The 13,961-nt window shown below is 40.3% G+C and overlaps 1 protein-coding gene across 1 annotated transcript in view; it reads left to right on the top strand.

Moving 5' to 3' along the window:
- Window positions 1-13,961, top strand: part of ptpra (protein tyrosine phosphatase receptor type A) — a 30,090-nt gene that overhangs the window by 12,149 nt on the left and 3,980 nt on the right. Inside the window, exons 4-21 of the mRNA XM_073468329.1 lie at window positions 19-477; window positions 5,087-5,186; window positions 5,395-5,468; window positions 5,951-6,087; window positions 7,244-7,334; window positions 7,586-7,662; window positions 7,776-7,812; window positions 7,941-8,038; window positions 8,421-8,540; window positions 8,810-8,976; window positions 9,074-9,209; window positions 9,640-9,786; window positions 9,879-9,972; window positions 11,546-11,622; window positions 11,797-11,931; window positions 12,434-12,559; window positions 13,228-13,379; window positions 13,809-13,944. Of these exons, the coding sequence (XP_073324430.1) occupies window positions 19-477; window positions 5,087-5,186; window positions 5,395-5,468; window positions 5,951-6,087; window positions 7,244-7,334; window positions 7,586-7,662; window positions 7,776-7,812; window positions 7,941-8,038; window positions 8,421-8,540; window positions 8,810-8,976; window positions 9,074-9,209; window positions 9,640-9,786; window positions 9,879-9,972; window positions 11,546-11,622; window positions 11,797-11,931; window positions 12,434-12,559; window positions 13,228-13,379; window positions 13,809-13,944 (2,363 nt within the window). The remainder of the gene's footprint in view (window positions 1-18; window positions 478-5,086; window positions 5,187-5,394; window positions 5,469-5,950; window positions 6,088-7,243; window positions 7,335-7,585; window positions 7,663-7,775; window positions 7,813-7,940; window positions 8,039-8,420; window positions 8,541-8,809; window positions 8,977-9,073; window positions 9,210-9,639; window positions 9,787-9,878; window positions 9,973-11,545; window positions 11,623-11,796; window positions 11,932-12,433; window positions 12,560-13,227; window positions 13,380-13,808; window positions 13,945-13,961) is intronic.

Raw genomic sequence — 13,961 nt, 5'->3', positions numbered from 1 at the left:
AAGTCTTCTTCTTTCTAGGTCCTCCAAAAATCACTGCCAAACCCACAGATCCCCCAGTCGCACCATCTCTCAACTTCACAGTCGTACCCACACAAGCCCAAGCTGGCCCACCCACGACGCTTGCCCCCGCAGTCATCCCGGTGACGACAATAACAACAACAACAACAACAACAACCACCACCACAACCACAGCCCCAGCTGTTGAGGATGATGCAGAAGAAGTGGGCCCCAATGGCACGGGGAGGTTGTTGCCATTCTCCCCACCTCCAGCTCCAACTGATGCCCCACAGGCACCTCCGACTACAGAGCCTCCCCCTCCTCCCACCCCGGCAGGGGGAGACAACGACACCATAGATTATGTTCCGGACACCCCAACTACAGAGACTGACCTTGATGATGATGGGTATATAGTAACGGAGGAGACAGAGACCACCACAGAACCTGGGCTGGATTTCACCTCAGACACCACCCCACATGGTGAGTGTGTGTGCATATTCAGGGGTGTCTGTTTATTTAATAATATCTATCCACCATGACACAATATACACAAAGTTAAAGATTAGGGAATTGTGTCTACACTTATTATAGTAATCACTGATGGAATGTAACTTAATACATTTACTCAAGTACTGTACTTAAGTACAGTTTTGACGTACTTCTTCATACTTCTACTTTTTACTCACAAAATTTATTTGATAACTTTACTTACTAGTTACTTTGCAGATTGCATGCTGCATCAGAGCCAAAGTAGCAAATCATCAATTCATTTTTTTAAAAATCAGTAATGTGATTAAAAAAACGATAATTGGCCAGACAAGTAATCAGTCGACCCATAGTATACAGGATATAAATACATGTAAATACGTGTAATTCACTTTTACGTGTACTTTTGATGCTTAATTACATTTAATATCAAATACTTTAAGACTCTTACTCATTTATTATTTGTATGAGTGACTTCCACTTTTACCAAAGTCGTATTTTAAAACAATAACTTAACTTTTATTTACTCCAGTATGACTTGAGGGTACTTTTTACAGCCCTGATAGTAATGTAGCATCTTTTTACAGTCACATGGGGATGAGTCATAAAAAACACAAACATGTGTTGTACTCTACCAATGGTAGCCTAAATAGACCAGAATGCCATGAAAAAACAAGACACGTTGTGTTGTGATTTCAGTGACTCATTTTATCTTGAATGGAATAACACCCACTTACCGTGTCGTTGGAACTGCTATGATTCTGTCTGTCTGTCTTTGCATAAACCTACAGCTGAATGTAAACCGTCAGCATTTTCACACTCTCCGCAGTTGTCCAGAGTCATTCAGAGAAGTGTTGGAAATTTAAAGCAAAGATATTTGCAGATTGTTCCATGATGGGATTTTTCTTTGTTGCTCTCATTTGATTTTATCTGCAACAAAATTTCAGTTGATGCTAAACAGAAAAAAGACTCTGTTCACTGTTCTGTGATTTGCTTCAGGTTTATACTTTTTATTCAAGCCGTCTGTCACCGGCAGATCAGCTGGATACAGCTGGGCCAGAGAGGTTTTTTATGTTTTTTTTAGGTCCTAATGAATTCTCAACACATTTTGGGGGCATTCGGTTCTGCGTTTAGAACTGCCACTTGTCATCAGATCATCCAAGACACATTGTAGTGTTAGGTGTGAACATGGCCTAACTGAAATAGAAAAGGTTAAAGGAATCTGGATGCAGCGATAAAGCAAGGCTTCATTCGAATAACTCCTGGAATACATAAACATCACAGATTGATGGTATACCACATGAGAGTGTCGGGGTGTTTCTTTTTTTGTGTTGTTCCATCGAGCCGTGTGTTATTCATGCAGCCTGGCAAAGCCGCAGCAACAGCTCCAAAGAGCAGCCAAGTGAGCTTTCTGGTCAAGAGTCGACCTTTAATATTTTAGAGAGTCGAACACTTTTCTGCTTTTAGACTCCATTGTAGCAGTGCTGGAAATATCCTGACGTGACATACCTGCATTTGACCAGTCACCCACAGGAATGAGAGTGCCACCAAACCAAACAACCCAGACACTGCCTAAAACTGTTACTTTGAATTAAAAACAAACAATGTCGATGAAAGATTAGTATGCATCTTGTTGATTTCATGTAATGCTGCTTTTGTACAGCATGAAACTTGGATTGCAGCATTAAAATGGACTTCAGCGCTTTAAACATGAAGAAAATACTTTAAATTTCGGCTTCACTTTTAGCAGCGTTGTGTCTGCTCACTGACCATCCTAGTAATATCCTTGTAAGTGAAACATGACTCCCCCCACCCTTTTCTTTTACATTAATTATTCATATTACATGATTATAGAGAAACACACAAATCACTATCAAATTTCATTGATTGATTCGGAAGGATGGTTTTTATCATAGATCATAATAACAGCAAGTAAGTTCTGAATCATCCTGCAGGAGCATTTGAAGCTGTTTTGGTGTAAAAACACTTGGGGAGTGTATTTTCAGACTTAATGGAAAGCTGTAGAACATCAGATGAGCTTTATACACGCCTGGTCAACATAAATACAACAGCTGTGCCTGCACTGCTGAATGGTATGTCTGTTATATAACATAATCACTTTTGGTTGTTAGGTGTTATGTAATTGCTCTATTGTCTCTGCCTGGCCGTCTGTGAGCCTTGTGTGGAGCTGTGAGCACTTCTAGATGGCATCAGATCTGTCAAGGCTGGGTCAATTCCACATGATGCCCACAGCCTGTTGTGCTCCAGCTCTGTTCAATGTACACATTGTCCGAGGGAGAAGTCCTGGGAATTGTGTGTGAAAATGCAACATAACTGGGGTGCGTTCCAAACCACTTCCCACCAGAAAGTGCACATGGAGCATGAAGTCAAATGATGCATTCTTTGCCGCATAGTTTGTCGGTAACGTTAAGAGCTTTCTTGAATTTTTGAGTCGGCCCCTGGAACAGCTGATTTTGTCATTGCATTGTCACCGCTGCCATGCAGTTTTCTAGAAAAATCTCTTCTTTTGTTGTCACCCAGTGTGTCTTACTGACCAGTCATCAGCACACAAACGGCAGCCAGTTTTTTTTGTGCGCCAAACTCCTGTTGTTGTTCACGCAGATCTCATGTCTTTTGTGTTAACAGTGACAGTGTAAGGTCACCAGGAAGACCACAGGGTTGCCTTCAACCAGTAACTCATGCGCGTGGTGGAAACATACAAATTGGTCAGCTATTGTAATCTACAGGAGGCATCACAAAGAATAGATGACTTGGTTCATGTAATGTCTAATTTGTAATGTTAAGCCTGTGTGACCACAGTGCTTTGTCAACAGGCAGTAGCATCACAATAGTCCTACATGGGTGCCTGATTCAAAACAAGCATTTAACCTTAAAACTCTGAATAATTCATTAGGAATTTATGGTAAACATCCTAAATGTTTCAGTATGTTATACCATCACCCTGCGTCTGCTGTCATCGTGAAGCCAAGGGTCAAACCTCTCAACTGTTAATCTGTGATTTATGTGCTCACTCCAAAGGACAGCCTTGTGCACTCTTTCTGCCTCTCTATTTGGGTTTCTGTTTAGGTTTTCTTTTCCTTTGGAAGCTCAATAAAATATTAACATGGACAACCATTACGGAAAGGAAAGATCCAGGCTGGTGTTGAAAGAGGCAGAGGTCATTTTACAACCTTGGCTCTTGGTTTATTTTACCCACATTCTGAAATGTTAACAAGCTGAAAAACTTTGTTTTTGGGACTTTAAACAACCACTAGATATTGATTATAGTATTCATTACATTTTTGCCGGAACAGTAAGTAAATAGATTTTTCAGTTGATCGACAGAGTGATAATAGTAATAATAATTATAATTATAAAAATAAGCATTATTTATATAGCACTTTTCCAAACAAGGTTACAAAGTGCTTCACAGAAAAAGGGGAAAAATCTGCAGATAAAAACACAAATTAAGAACAACAGATTAAAAACTAAATAAAATGACAGAGGGATTAAAAAAAAAAACAAGGTCTATTAAAAGTAAGGTATGCATATATCACTCTCATGTCTGCACATTAAATATAAGGCTACAGCTAGCAGCTGGTTAGCATAATTTAGCTTTAAGGTGCACTATGCAGTTTTGGAAAAAAATTCAAACTCGAAAAGTTACCATTTAGGATATCGATTAGGTAATAATACAAATTCAGAAGTAGTTATTTGATGTAGTTCCATAAGTGAATGAGCAGGTCATCCTCAGAGGGAAATAAGGTTCCAAGGTGTTTGAAGTCAAAGTAAAACAGTATGAAATTGAAATTGTCCTTTGAGGATAGTTTGTCTACATTGTCTACCTTTTTTAAAGACTGAAAATGGGGTAATAGCTTGCCTGGCTTTGTCCGAAGAAAATCTGCTGAACAACATCTCTAAATAGGATTGCAGTGGCATACGAGTTTCAAGGTATACCACGTTATGAAAGTAGACAGTTATCCACTGTGTAAATTTGCTTATCTACAGTATTTAGTATAGTATTTTTTTTCCAAGTTTATATCAAGTTTCATGTCTGTTAGTACATAATATTTTGCGACCAACCAAAAATAACTTTCTTCTTTCATTCCTTTAAGGTTCATTGTAACTGATAATATTAATAATTGTGCAATGCAAGTGATTTTTACTGAGATGGTTATCATATTGGGAAAATCTCATACCATTGCAAACTTGCCTCTAACGCTTGCTAATTAACAAGTTATTTCATGTTCCAGGTCTTTCTCACACTTCCGTTGTGGTTTTAATAGATGGTCATATTTGAATTAATATTGATATGTAAAAAAAAACAAAAACAAGTAAAATCACCTTCCCATGTTTTGTGCACATTGAATAATTTCTTGTTAAAATGTGTTACATTTATAAACTGATAAAACATTCACATTTAAGATCTCAAGCTTCATCTAATGGTGTAATATGAGACTAATTCAGTAAGGGCAATGGAATTTGGCATCAGTTTAAAAAAAACACTGACTCACCTCAAGTGTTGAGACACCTTTTTGAATTTTTTTTATAAATCCATCTTACAAACCATTATTCTCTGCTTTTTTTTCCATCTCTGATGTAGACAACAACCAGTCTGATGACATGCCGATCATTGCAGTCATGGTGGCTCTGTCCTCCCTGCTGGTCATCATCTTCATCATCATCATCCTCTACATGCTCAGGTTGGTGAAGTGCAGCTGATGTTACACACAAGCTGGAGACGTGTGGTGAAGGCCTGAGGTGCTCCTGTTACCATGGCAATGGCTGATTGGCATTCAGCTGCGAGACTAAGGCGATATGTTTTTATTTGTGTGTGTGTGTGTGTGTGTCACAAAGATACACACAAATCTCTGTGTATTAATATGCACTTTGATCTGTGTTGATTGACAGGTTTAAAAAGTACAAGCAGGCGGGAAGCCATTCAAACTCCTTCAGACTGACCAATGGTAGATCAGATGATACAGGTAAAACTCCAACACATGCATCAGTGTTTGTGTTTGTGTGTGCTTTGTCTGTGTCTGCAGATGTGACTGACTGAACACTCACTGAGCAGCATTCATTTATTTGTTTTGGGTCGTATCCGCAAATATTTACAGCCGACTTGACCTAACCTGTTACTCTTAGTTGTTTCTGATAACACTTGATTGATCTTGCTTCCCTGGCTGATAACATTACACTGGTTGACTGCTGGCAGAAGGCTTTTGTTCGCTGTGATTACCTAACCAACAGGGCTGCAGTAACCTCGCTCATTTCACAGTGTTGAATCACATCGCCCTCTGGTGGGCACTTTTAGAAAAGACAAATGATGAAGTCAGTGCAACTTGATGTAAGACAGCTCAACTCTCACTTTTCTACCCCCTTCTCCCCCGTCTTTATCTCCACCTGTCTCACCCCTCCCGTTCCTTCCCTCCTCTCCTGCCTCCTCCCTTCCTGCTCGCCGGCGCAGAACTTCAGAGCGTCCCACTATTGGCCCGCTCACCCAGCACAAACAGGAAGTACCCTCCACTTCCCGTCGACAAGCTCGAGGAAGAAATGAACCGTCGCATGGCTGATGACAACAAGCTCTTCAGGGAGGAGTTTAATGTATGGCACACTCAACACACACCCTCAGATAGCAAATACTGGACCTTTAACCCATGTCCCTATCGCCAAAATAAGTCCCAACCAGGTGCTTGTAGACCAGGACATATTTCAGTTACATCAGGGATTGTGGAAAGATTGTGAAAAATTAGAAATAATGATTTGCTATATAATATACACACATATTTGTGGTTAAGAAGAAAATAACCATACAAAAAGGATTAGAAGAAAATTGATGTGATGCTGATTTGAACTACATTTATGTCACAATAACCAGTAAAAGAGTGCATGGAGTAGTCAAAATGGTTCAGTTAAAGGTTAAAACAGTCAGCTAAAAGAGGATTAACATATCATAACAAAATATGTAGCCTAAAGCAATGGATAAACTGAAATAATGACCCAAAACTAATGGATAAACTGGTAAAAAAAAAATAGTTAGCTAATTAATGAAACCATATATCCATGCTTTTGCTAAGAGTAATAAGTGGGAGTTAGTTAAAATTAATGCTGGCACCTAAACCTTTACCTTTCAGTTAGAAAAAATATCCTCAAACCTCAAATTAGTTAGAGATTAATTTAGTAGTTGACAGTTAATTGATAAATAGATTAATCATTGCAGCTTTAATTTCAAGTGTATGAAAAATTATTATGTACAATTAATATCCATTTTTTGGAGCGTTACTAAAGTGAACACGTGGAATATGAAGGCTGGTGCAGATGAAGTGGTACTGGAGCTTAACTGATAGGGATATGTCAAAAACACAAAGGTTTGGAAACTATCGTTATGACATCTTTATAACAGACTTGGTGAAGTATTGCTAATTGGGTGGGAAAGCAACTTTTACAGTTTGACAGAGTAAACAAAAGAAATTTGAGATTATTAATTTTAAAATGCAACATCAAGACACGAAAGTTAAAGAGATAGATAGTTCTTACTAGACACATCCTACTTATTTGTATTGTCAGATAATCAGTCTACTGCACAGCACATTCAAAGAAAATACTTTGGGGTGATTCGTATGAGACACACACCAAACAAAAGGATGAAGCCAGCAGGAAATGATATGCAGGATCGCACCGAGATATTTTGAACTGATACACGTCTGTCTGCTTTTTCTCCCTGTTATCTAAATGTGTGCATTTTTGTCTGTGTGTTTAGGCGCTGCCGGTCTGCCCCATCCAGGCATCATGCGACGCTGCTTCCAAGGAAGAGAATAAAGAAAAGAACAGATATGTCAACATCCTGCCATGTGAGTGACAACAGAACTGTGACACTGACTGATATTATCTGCTAGTAAAGCTTTAAGAAAGATGAATCGGTAAGATCATAGTAAATACCAGACAGCTGGCAGTAAAAGACATTTTACAAAGTGATTTAGGGAGTTATACTTTAGTGGTCAGGATGGAGAAAATGCAATCTGACATGTGTAATTAAAACTTCCTCTCTCGCTGTGCTCCTCCTCTGCTTCCTTTGGTTTTTCTCTCTGTGTTTCTCCCTCAGATGATCACTCCAGGGTGCACCTCTCATCTCTGGAGGGAGTCCCCGACTCTGACTTTATCAACGCCTCCTTTATAAATGTTAGTACGAGTGCTGTATTTTCTTCCAGCAAAATAATCAGTTCTGCTCTAAATATTATGGACTCTTATTTTAGCCCATCATAACATGTCTTCTTAACGTCTTTCTTTTGCAGGGTTACCAAGAGAAGAATAAGTTTATTGCAGCTCAAGGTAAAGTTTGTGAATGCACTGGCAGCAGAAAGACGGTGCTGTAGTTTATTTAACAAACAAACGACCTGATTATTTGTTTATTACTCGTCCTCTGAGTTTCTGTGTCTCTGTTTATCTCTGTCTCTCAGGGCCGAAGGAGGAAACGGTAAATGACTACTGGCGGATGATCTGGGAGCAGAACACAGCCACTATTGTCATGGTGACCAATCTGAAGGAGAGAAAAGAGGTAAGCGACCTGGAGACGGAGGGTTGATGATGCATGTGTTTATATACTGTGTTTGATAATGGTATATAATTTACATATACAGTTGGGACTGGATATCCCTTTTGAAAAGCACAAAGTTTGGTTTTATGTTCAACATGTCTGTATTTGCAAAGTTTTTATCTGCAAAGTTAATTAAACGGTGCACTTCTTAAAGTGAGGGCAAGCATGACTAGTCTCCAAATCCTGACTTTGCCTTAACCTCTCTTTCATTTTTCACACTCATTCTGTTATACACGCAGTATTCTTGCCCTTTTTTCACAAGTGAAATAGTTTGAGGCTGTTACTACCTTGTATACACAGCTTTGTGAGTGTGCTCAATGTGAAATCCCTCTCTGCATTTCAGTGTAAGTGTGCCCAGTACTGGCCGGACCAGGGCTGTTGGACATACGGCAACATTCGCGTGTCTGTAGAAGACACAATGGTTCTGGTGGACTACACCATCCGCAAATTCTGCATCCAACAGGTAATGTCTCATGAGAGTGTGAGTCCCAGGATGTAATTGTTTCATTCTCTTTACCTTCTGTTTTTCTCCTGAAGTGTTGGTGTGACTGAATACACGATAAAAACTGCTGCAGTATTTATCTAAAGACTCTTTTTTTTAAAAAAAGTATAATGACACAGATTACTGACACAAAATAGATTAAAAAAAGATTTGACACTTTGATATGCCGTGGTTTGAGTTTAGTGACCTAAAAAGAAAACCTAGTTCACACTCATTTGTTTGTTCCTCAGGTGGGAGATGTGTCTGGGAAGAAGCCTCAGAGGCTCGTCACCCAGTTCCACTTCACCAGCTGGCCAGACTTCGGGGTGCCCTTCACTCCTATTGGCATGCTGAAGTTCCTCAAGAAAGTCAAGAATTGCAACCCGCAGTATGCAGGGCCCATTGTGGTCCATTGTAGGTAAGTAGATCAAAGCTCGCTCTCTTACTTTTGCCTATTTTGCCGTGTATCTGCATCCAACACACAACTCACAACATGTCACATTTCTGTCTGTCAGTGCGGGTGTGGGGAGAACGGGTACCTTCATTGTGATCGATGCCATGTTGGACATGATGAACACTGAGAGGAAGGTGGACGTGTTTGGTTTCGTCACCAGGATCAGAGCCCAGCGCTGTCAGATGGTCCAGACTGATGTAAGTCCAGTGTTAACACACTGCTGAAAATACAATGCAGTTTCTGTTAGGGCTGCTCAGTTAATCAAAACATGACCAAAATTGCAATACAGGCAAACGCAATATCCAAATTGCAGAAGCTGCAGTTGTTTTGATAATGGTAAAATATGTGATAAAATGGCTACAAATGTTGTTCTCCAGATGTAAGAAAACACGTTCGTGAGGTACAGACCCCAACAAACGTCACATTATGTCATTCAAAAATGATCTTTCCCACTAATCATGAATCATATCGCAATCACATTGTCTGACAAAATAATCACAATATGACTAATTTATTTTAATTTATCCCTGATTTCTTGCCACATGAATACCCAAGATGCTGTGTTTGTTGCGTACAACTATTTCTGACTTCCACTTGTTCCCTTACCTCTCTCACTCTGCCCAACAGATGCAGTACGTGTTCATCTTCCAGGCGTTGTTAGAGCACTACCTGTACGGAGACACAGAGCTGGAAGTGACCTCTCTGGAGTCCCACCTGGCCAAACTCTACTCCCCCTCACCTGGAGCTAGCAGTGGTCTGGAGGCAGAATTCAAGGTCTGCTTGCATGTTTGAAGAGACAGTTTTTCTCTTTGACCCCTCAGTTCTCATACCTCTCATCTAAACGGCTTCAATCTCATCATTTCTAGAAACTGACATCCATCAAGATTCAGAACGACAAGATGAGAACAGGCAACCTGCCGGCCAACATGAAGAAAAACAGAGTGCTGCAGATCATTCCATGTGAGTGATCTGTGGGTTTATACAGTATTATTGTGCCTGCAGACGGTGATGAGAGCCGTGATGCACATTAGGGATGTAACGGTATGAAAATTTCACACCACGGTAATAGTGACCAAAATTATCACGGTTATCGGTATACCGCGGTATTTTTAAAATGTCTTCAAAATGTTGAAAAAACACTGATACACTGATAAATTGAAATAATTTCACCAAGATTTATATTTAAATAGATTTATTATATATTAAAAGGGTTAAGGTATAAGCAGCCTGTTTTTGAAACGCGTCCTGTAATGTCTGCGTTACAGAGGTAGAATGAGATGTACTGGCAGTAGCACTCGATTGGCCAGCAGACCCTCTCTGTGAAAAAAATGAATAGAAAATGTCATTATTAATTATTACTGTCATTGTTACTTAATACTAAGGGTGCAACCAACAGATCACAAAACTCACAATCTAGATCATATCACTTTTGTGAGAAACAGGTTGGATAATTTTTTAGATCAAAACAAAAAGGATTATTGTTAAATTAATTATGAATACTCTATTTTGGCTCTTATCTCTATCTAGACACTTGTTATATTCACCATTTTATATTATTCTTCATATATAGTCTATTCTACAAATAATCCACAAGTAATATATATTTCTGATATTACTTATATATATTGGCTGTCTGTCTCTGTCTGCTTGCTCGTCTGTTGTCAATGGACTCGGTCAATCTGATTGGTCAAATGGCTGCTGAGCCACAGGTAGACGCTGCTCCGGTGAACGGAGCTGAGATGAAAGTCAGTCATCTCAGTCAGTTTGCATTCATTAACTCAGTCCACCCAGTACGTGTTTGTCTCAAATCCTCCTCACTGCAGCTCTGCATCAATATTTGGGGAATTATTAGGTCGACTTTAAAAAGTGAAATCTACAATTAATAAGCGGTTCAGATAACGTGCCAAATCACGGATCAACTTCGTTCAGTTATACCACTATCTGGTCAGTTTACATCAGTGACAACAGCAAATTAGACAGAGAAAACTCGACATACACACATCATGCACCTGAGCTTAAGGTTAATTTACCTTGCATTCGCTGAACAGTTGAGGGTGATGGTCGCGCAAATGAGTAAGTAAATTGGATGTGTTGCCGCCCCTCGCAACAACTTTCTTCTTGCAGCTCCTGCAGATAGGGCTGCCATCCTCGACCAGCTGTCCCTGAGCATTATCATAATAACCAAAACACGCCCAGACTTCAGATTTGGTTCTCTTTGAAGGCGGAAAAATGCCTTGAGGGCCGCTACGATCAAGTCCTCCCTCCGCCATGTCTTCTTCACTACATAACAAGCGCACGTTGCACTGCGTAGGGAGACTTGGATAAGGTATCTCGTGAGTTTTCACACCGTGGTTATCAACCGCAGCGGTTACCATGGTAATTAAAACTTAAACGGTAACCTTCACCGTCGGGAATTTTACCGTGGTTTACCGTGACACCGGTAACCGTTACATCCCTAATGCACATAATGAAATTGCAGATGTATAGTCCATGTCAACTCTTAAAGGTTAATATTTCTCCTCTCTTCTAACAGACGAGTTCAACAGAGTGATCATTCCAGTCAAGCGAGGAGAGGAGAACACCGACTACGTGAATGCCTCTTTCATTGATGTGAGTGTAAAAGCACCTGCGTAAGAGTGGATCATTTCATTTCATTAATGCAAGCAATCGATCAGGTGTTTGAAGTCTCCCTTTCTTCCTCCCACTGTTTATTTTTGTATCCACCGTTCATCTCTGCATTCCCTTTGGACATTACTTCCTGTCATCCCCTCCGTCTGCTCACAGGGCTACCGTCAGAAGGACTCCTACATGGCAAGTCAGGGCCCCCTGCAGCACACCATAGAGGACTTCTGGAGGATGATCTGGGAGTGGAGAAGCTGCTCCATTGTCATGCTCACCGAGCTGGAGGAGAGAGGGCAGGTGTGTGTCTGTGTGGATACGTGCAGTTACAAACACTGGTATTAAATATCGGGTCAATAACTGGCTAAAATAGAATATTGATATTAGATGATTTACTCTATGGTAGTGCAAGGTCTCCAGTCTTGTAAAACATGGGTAAAATGACTTGATCTGTAGTGGTTTTCCAACATATCTTCATGTTAGATCTTTAATAAAATGTGATATAAATTATTAGTGGTCACGATGCTACAACAAAGACTGACCGGAATTGTTCAAACAGGACAGTCATACCAGGAAATCCTCTTTAATGGCCAGACCTTAAGGTTATTTCTAGCAAACATGGTGGATTTGGTATCAATTTCCTTCTTTGCTCATGTAATTAATTATTAACGAAATTGGAATTTGTTTCTTTCCTTCAAAGTCATTAGTGTTTAGATATTTGGAGAATTAGAAAACCACTATCCTGAGATTCAGCTTGTCGTTAAGCGTGGTAATTTGACCTCTGTCATTATGGCTTCTGCAGGAAAAGTGTGCTCAGTATTGGCCTAGTGATGGAGCGGTGGTCCACGGGGACATCTCCATTGAGATTAAAAGGGAGGAGGAGAGCGAGAGCTACACAGTGCGTGACCTCCTGGTCACCAACAACAGGGTAAGAAAGGACAGATAGAAACACACTCGAGGGTTTGACAGTTGACAAAATATTATCAATTAACATTTTGCCTTTTAAAGCCAAGATTATCTCATACTGATCATACAGTATTTGCAATACTGCCTACATATCCTCATCTTTTCTTTTTGTTCTGAGGTGTCTGCTGTTAGATGCAGCATACTTATACAAATGGTTTGTATTAAGAGAATATATTGGAATGTTAGTTGATGTTTGGGCCTTCCTGACTTAGAGGTTATTTGGTTAGGGGTACCAGAATGTAGACATGAGGGTACTGCTGTCAGGACAACATATACCAAATGTTAGGTCAGCAGAGTCATGGAAGTCCTGGGTCAGAGGTGAAGAGACATGGTGGGGCATCCTAAAAGAGGTGCCTCTATTCTTATCTGTCCCTCTCTTAATGTAAACCATATGTGGTAACTAAGTTTTTGACCAGAACAAGCTCGGTATATAAGGAGCTGTCTGCATATGTTCGTCAGAGCTTCATTATTCAGCTGGAGGCTCTCCAAGTAACGTGTTACTTGTTTACGATACTGAACTTATTGTAATAAATGTGTTATACAACTAAGACAGTGTCGGCGGAGTTTTTCTTCAAACATCTTCATCAGCATCGCCACAGAATATACGACAGTTCTTTTCAATCTTTCCAGGAGAACAAGGCTCGAGCGGTGCGTCAGTTCCATTTCCACGGCTGGCCGGAGGTGGGCATCCCTACTGACGGTAAAGGCATGATTAATATAATAGCTGCGGTGCAGAAACAACAGCAGCAGTCTGGCAACCACCCCATCACAGTGCACTGCAGGTAAGGCACAAACACACACACACACGCACACAAACACACACAACCTTCTTGACACTATGTTGCTCTTATAATAGTTGCTGTATGCACGTGTAAGAAAAAAACAAATACTCTACACAAAAAAATAAATTATATAGATTATTTTTTGTCACGGTTGCACATGGAAATGCTTCTGGCAATCAAGTGAGCTGCTGTGTGTCTGGGAAATTGTTGCAGCCATGAAATCACAGGAAAAAACAACTTAGAAGAATTGTTCTCTTCTTCCTCGTGACATTTTACTTGCTCCCAGAAATGTTGCTGTGCTCCCTCTCTTAGCGTGTGCACTCACAACAAAGCCTCTTGTGTGTATTTCTGTTCATGCTTACTGTAGTGTGTTTTTTGAGGTTTACATTATGCCCGTGTGTGTGTTTGTGTGTGTGTGTGCGCGTACAGTGCTGGTGCTGGCCGGACGGGGACTTTCTGTGCGTTGAGTACAGTCCTGGAGAGGGTGAAGGCGGAGGGCATCCTGGATGTCTTCCAGACAGTGAAGAGCCTCAGACTGCAGAGACCCCACATGGTGCAGACACTGGTGAGGAGCAGTTGGGA

This window comes from Pagrus major, chromosome 6, assembly GCF_040436345.1.
Source record: "Pagrus major chromosome 6, Pma_NU_1.0".
Classification (NCBI taxonomy): domain Eukaryota; kingdom Metazoa; phylum Chordata; class Actinopteri; order Spariformes; family Sparidae; genus Pagrus; species Pagrus major.
Note: the sequence above shows the minus strand (reverse complement) of the source record. Positions and strands in the feature narration are given on the sequence as shown.